Source organism: Nansenia antarctica, assembly GCF_963989245.1.
Source record: "Nansenia antarctica genome assembly, chromosome: 4".
Lineage (NCBI taxonomy): Eukaryota > Metazoa > Chordata > Actinopteri > Argentiniformes > Microstomatidae > Nansenia > Nansenia antarctica.
The window spans coordinates 57,746,886-57,753,399 of record NC_137689.1 but is presented as its reverse complement, the minus strand read 5'-3'; the positions used below and the strand labels follow the sequence as shown (position 1 = coordinate 57,753,399).

Here is a 6,514-nt window from a genome sequence, read left to right as displayed (position 1 = left end):
TGAGGAAGAGCGGGATTGAAGACATCTTTATAAAGAACTTGAAAAAGTCTATTGACAACGCGGTCCTCTACGACACATTCTCTGAATTTGGCAACATCCATTCTGGCAAGGTGGTTTGTGATGAGAATGACTCAAAAGGCTACGGCTTTCTTCACTTTGACACCCAGGATTTTTGCTGAAAGAGCCATTGTGAGGCTAAATGGCACGTTATTAAAAAGTATTTATTGGACACTTCAAATATCGCTAAGAAAGACAGGCTGAACTTGGAGCCAGGGCCCAAGTGTTCACTAACGTGTACATCAAAAACTTTGGAGAGGCAATGGATGACGTTAAACTAAAGGACATTTTTGAATGTGAAAAAATATGGACCAGCCCTGAGTATTCGTGTCATCATGACTGATGATAATGGAAAGTCCAAGGGTTCTGGCTTTGTTGACTTTAAAAAGAATGAGGACGCGCAGAGAGCCATTCAGGATATGAATGGCAAAAGGATCAACGGCAGGCAGGTCTATGTGGGCCGTGCCCAGAAAAAAGGAGAGTGCCAGCCTGAGCTAAAGCGCCAGTTTGAGCAGATAAAGCAGGGCTGCACAACCAGATACCAAGGAGTCAATCTGTATGTGAACAACCTAGCTGATGGATGTGGGTAAACACAGCAAGGGTTTTGGCTTTGTGTGCTTCTTGTCTCCTGAGGCGGCAACCAAGGCTGTGACTGAGATGAACGGCCGCATTTGTGGCCACCAAGTGCCTGTTCGTGGCGCTGGCCCAGTGTAGGGGGGAGCGCCAAGCACAGCGCCAAGCCCACTTCACCAACCAGTACATGCAGAGTGAGGCTACCGTTCGCACCGTGCCCAACCTAGTCATCAACCCCTACCAACCTGCTCAACCATCTGGACACTTCATGTCTGCCATTCCCCAGGCCCAGCACTGTGCTGCCTACTATTCCCACAACTCTGAGTTGCTCCACCTGCATGACTTCCCAGAGTCCCTACGCTCCATGGTGGATGAGGCAGTCGCTGTGCTGAAGGCCCACCATGCTGAGATGGCTGCACAGAAAGCTGGAGTTCCAACCCTCTAAGATGAAGGACCGAGATCTGGACTTTGAAATAAGCCAAAAAATAATGATGTTGATAAACGCATAACTCTCAAAAGCATTGCAAAATGAATAAACAAAAATGTAAAAAATAAACATGACAATCCATTTTTTCAAAGACCAGGGGGTGATAAAAAAATAAATAAAAGGATTTGAAACGTTTTTTTTTGTATTTATTCTTTACATGATTTCACTGTGTCAGATTTCAGATTATGAATTAATTTGTAGAGACACTTGATAGCTGTGCATTTTGCAGAGTCATTTGGATGGAAACCCACTGGCATCAACTCAACCACTTAGAGGAGCAGGGCGTACGTTTGTTGGAAATCTGCCACCTCTGGCTACCGTGGCAAAATTCTGTTCGATGTTCCCAACAACAACATCCTCTCATAATAACTCCCCAAAGTGGACTTGCAGTGACTGACATTAACTGTGTTTATGGATGCGTGCATGATTCGAAGAGGCAGCCAGTCAGAATGGCAAAAATTGGGGAGTGCACTCCACTAGAACACCCCTGGCAAGTAACAAGATGTTTGCATACAAACCCAGTATCGCTGGGTCTGTGACTGAGATGAATGGACGCATTGTGGCTTCCAAGCCCCTATACATGGCCCTGGCCCAGGGCAAGGAGGCGCACAGCACCAGGCACACATAAACAACCAGTGCATGCAGCGGATGGCCATTGTCTGCATGGTGCCCAGTCCAGTTATCAACCCCTTCCAGCCTGCTCAACCAGCTGGATACTTCATGATTGCCATTCCACAGGCCCAGCACTGTGCTGCATACTACTCCACCAACCAGCTGGCTCAGCTGAGACCCACTCCTTGACCTAATCCAAGCCATAACCATAACCCTTACCTACCTGTGCTGCTCTTCCTCACATGACCTCTCTGCTGACCTACGACCTCGACGTGACCCTGAAAGTGGTTCGACACCACCTGAGGAGCATCAGAGGTAGGAGCACGCACACACACACACACACACACACACACCTTGAAGCCTCCAATGCGCTGGTCTCTCCTAAACTCTTTCCCGTTCTTGTACCAGCGCAGGGTGGGGGTGGGGTTCCCTGTTGCCTGGCAACGGAACTTTACGGTTCTGCTGGCGGGAACAGCATGGAGCCTCTTCTCCATCTTGTCCGGAGTTATCCACTGAGGAGCCAACTCTACATAGACATGAACACAAAACATATGGCATTTTATGTCACATATATACATGCATACATACATGCATACATACATACCAATGCTTAGGAAAAGCCTTGATCAACCATTTATTATCATATGTTTGTGTTTGAGAGAGAGGGGGACAGAGATAGAGAATCTTACGTTGGAGCTTCTGAGTGATAAGCCTATTTTCTTCTGAGGAAGACTCATCGTCATCTTCATCTTCAGATGATGTCGGGATATCAGCTAGAGAGAGACAGACAGAGAGACAGACAGAGAGCAGCACATTAGCAGCAGTCCACAATCACTCACCACAACACATCCCAGTGAGAAACCACCCATCTTTGTATTGGTACGTGTGCGTGTGAGTGCGCGCGTGCGTGTGCGTGTGTGTGTGTGTGTGTAAACAGGAAGGGCTCGGGTAGGGTTACTCTGTGGGGGTCTAGGATGCTCCTGCTGAGGGTAAAGGGAAACAGTTTGAAGATTAACCTCTGACCTTTCAACCCCCTGCCCTGCTCATTGACAGAGGTCAGTCCCCTCACAAACAGAAACAGACAGAACCTGTCATCACCACAAGCACAACAGCCTACCACTTCCTAAACTTCAGAAACCCCCCTCAGCCTAAAAAAGAACTAATCCCCCCAGCTTGATCCTGGTAACCGTTTAAGAACAAAGCATGGCGGGGAGGGGGCGGGGGCGGGGGGCTAGAAAAGCAGGGGGAGGGCTGGGGAGGCAGGGAGGAGGGGGTGGGTAGTGGAGCCACTACTTTCGGAACCCCTGAGAGAGAACCACTGAGGCAGCATGGAGATCCTCTGGTCTAATGATCATACAGCTTGGCTCCATATCTCCTGTAATCTACCCAGACCAGGCCCGCAAACCCCGGGGTCTGAGCAGGACGGCTCCAGCACTGGAACAGAACCGTCCCCTGGTTACACTCATTCACTAGCCTGTAATCTACAGGGAGGGATCGGCACAGAGTCTCCCTGTGAGGTCCTCACTCCCTAAAATACTGTCTGTTCTTATGAGGGGACGACATGTATTACTAATGAGGGGTTGCCAGAGAGAAAGAGAGGGGGGAAGGGAGGTGGAGTGTGTTGGAGAGAGAGAGAGAGACGAGAGAGAGTTGCAGAAACAAGACCGGAGCAAAGGGAGGTGGTTGGAATCCAAAGAGCCAAAACTTTATTTGAAAGAAGCGGAACGAGCGTGATAGGAAATTGGAAGCAGCCTTTGTTTATGGAAAAGAGTCTGCGGCAGAAAAGTAAAAATTTTGTGTTTTTGACTTTGAGAGAAAAACAAGAATTTATGGCCTCGATCACATGCTCAGCTGGAAACCAGATGGTTGGACGCGAAACAAACAAACACACACAGACACACACACCCACAGTTTGGTAGGAAATAGTGAATACTTTCTGAAAGGAACTGGTTGTATTTCTGCTGAGTCCATTTACCCACAGCCAGACTGACCAGCCCTAATACCCTGCTCCAGGGACTGTTTGTGCGTGTGTGTGTGTGTGTGTGTGTGTGTATGTGTGTGGACAGGATGCAGACCATAGCCAGGACTTGAGGAGCCAAATCGTGGTTTAAACCATGAAAAATCATTCTCAGATGCTTCAAAACCAAACAACCAAACCTTGAAAAGTCTGTGTCTTATTATAGAACAGTAAAGTCATTATAGCATATTCTCATACACTATTCTTATACATTTGACATCATATTCTACATAACATTTAACAGCTCTAGAACTTCAAATGATGCCCGAAAGCCTCTCTGTTCAAACAGCAGTCAGTGGGATTGAAACATCATGGCCTCACTACCCAGAACCCCAGACCCAAGCCTGACATGAAAGAGTTGCCTTAACAAAGGAGAGGAGGAACACAAGCCCCCCACACTAATAAGCACCAGCCCTGCCCGATAACTCCACATCCAACATCACAAAAACTTCACATCCAACTGAGAGAGAGAAAGAAAGGAGAGAGATTAATTAGGGATGCTCCGATTTATCGGCCACCGATTTAAATCGGCCGATTTCACTCCAAATGACTCGATCGGTGATCGGCAAAAATGGCCGATCGCAAAACCGATTTTATTTTTTTTCCTGGGGAAGACAGATAACTGAACAGAAAACATAGGAGGACGTAACAGTATGTAAACCATGAAGGCCACGTTTATGATGTCTTTTATACAGCCATATCGACTGACTTGGGCTTCAGGCCCTAACTGGGTGATAGGCCAGACTTTTACTATGCCATAAAAATGGGTCTGCGTATGCTTGGTGCCTAATGGATCAGAGGTTTTGTCTAAAAAGCAAAAAATATGTAGGCTATCCAGTCAGTAGGCCTACAGTTATGTGTTTAAAAAAAAATCGGTATCGGTTGATCTTGAGGGAAAAAAATCGGTGATCGGTATCGGCCCCAAAAATCCAGATCGGAGCATCCCTAAGATTAATTTTATATATATATATATAAATAAATAAATAATTTTAATAAAAGAGTGAGGAAGACCAAGAGAAAGAGGCACACTCACACAAACAGACACACGAGGATGTGCAACGGTGTGTCTCTTACCTGTATCGGTGTCAGTGAGGGCTGGTCGAGACCGGCTCAGAGGAGACTGAACCAGTAGAACCAGGAGAACCTCAAGGAGCAGCAAAGACCAGCGGGAGGACAACATACTGGAACTGTAGGGGGCGCTCTCCTTAGATCAACTCACAACCCTCCACTCCTCAGACTAGAAACACTCTGCAAGACAGACAGACAGAGAGAGAGAGATAGTGTAAATGGCATAAACAAACAATGTGTTTTTTAAGAAAAGGAATAAAGCCACTCTGTCAAAGCTGTTTGGGGGTCATTGGTAAAGACTTTGGCCAATAGATCAGTGCCTATGACACATGCTCGGGTGTCTCTTTCCACAGTGGAGGATAAACATCTGTCACACACACACACTTTTGGCACTTGCCCCCTGCTAGCTCACCTGTCACTCCGTAACACCCATCAGAAGTCACACTGTGTTATATCACAGTTGGTGTCTCACTCACACTCACACACCTCCCAGCAATCTCACAGCCTAAAGCCCCATTTGCTCTTCGTCTCCCAAAGGCTCATTGAAAATATAAAGCTTAGGTGTTATCAAATGGCTCCAGACCACAGACACACACAGACACACACAGACACACACAGACACACACACACACACACACACACACACACACACACCTGGTTTAAGGAGGCTATAACAACAAGGACTTAAAAGGAAGTAAAGTATTCCATATAATCATCATCTCCTTTTAGAGGGCTCATAAATATGATGAACGCAGCCTGGCTGGCATCACTGAGACCTGTCCTTACTGCTCTCACTGTCGGTCTGGACATTACTGAGGTCCTTACATACATTATAGCCTGGCCAGTGTGGCCACACTGGACCCATCTCATAATGAGCTCTGTCCTTCAGCTAGCAGAGAGTGTATGTGTGTGTGTGTGTGTGTGTGTGCGTGTGTGTGTGCGTGTGTGTGTGCGTGGTGGCCCTGAATGTGAGGTATGTAACGGTGGAGTGCGGCGGGTTTATGAAGACATCATTAATGCCCTTCATTTACCACACACACACACACACACACACACACACACACACACACCTAACTGACGCCACCACCATAACACAGCCCTCCACTAACGTTTAAGAGTCTCTTAAATTAATGGGTCCGCGCAACACATTTACAAGTGTTATGGCCAAGTTTCAACAGCGTTGCTAGATGCTACATCTGACAGCCTCTCCCAGACAGCCGAAGCGAGACGGAGAGTTCAGCTCTGCAAACCTCACTGTGGCAATCACAACACCACACATTCATGTGGCCTTAACTTCTGACTTCACAGAGTATGTCTGCATCTAAAATCACCACCTAACCACCAGGCAGGAACTGCACTACTTTGGGCCTGAGCAAAGTCTGTCTTTGTGTCAAACGTGATACTCTCTCCGAAGAATAAGGGAGTTAAACGGTCCAGGACCAAACTGGACAGGTCAGAGGAGATGAGCAGGATGAGTTGGATTCCAGGAATCACACACATACACACAGACACACACAGTGGCCAGTGGCATACACTCGCTACGCCAGGAATGGCATATTACACCAGTTCTCTAACAGAAGGTATCATCTTCCTAAGAATATCCTCACTCTCTTTCCCACCCCCCTACCCATCCTATCAATCACCCCCCACCCCCTCCTCTCATCTCTTTACCTCCTCACCCTGGCCTCTCATCTCCTTCC

General features: G+C 47.3%; 1 protein-coding gene across 1 annotated transcript in view; it reads right to left on the bottom strand.

Annotated features, from left to right (window-relative positions):
* Positions 1–4,926, bottom strand: part of fgfr1b (fibroblast growth factor receptor 1b) — a gene marked incomplete at both ends in the record, with an annotated part of 9,270 nt that extends 4,344 nt beyond the window's left edge. Inside the window, 3 exons of the mRNA XM_080529510.1 lie at positions 2,083–2,255; positions 2,419–2,502; positions 4,821–4,926. Coding sequence (XP_080385636.1) covers positions 2,083–2,255; positions 2,419–2,502; positions 4,821–4,926 — 363 coding nt within the window. The remainder of the gene's footprint in view (positions 1–2,082; positions 2,256–2,418; positions 2,503–4,820) is intronic.
* Positions 4,927–6,514: the final 1,588 nt, after the last annotated feature.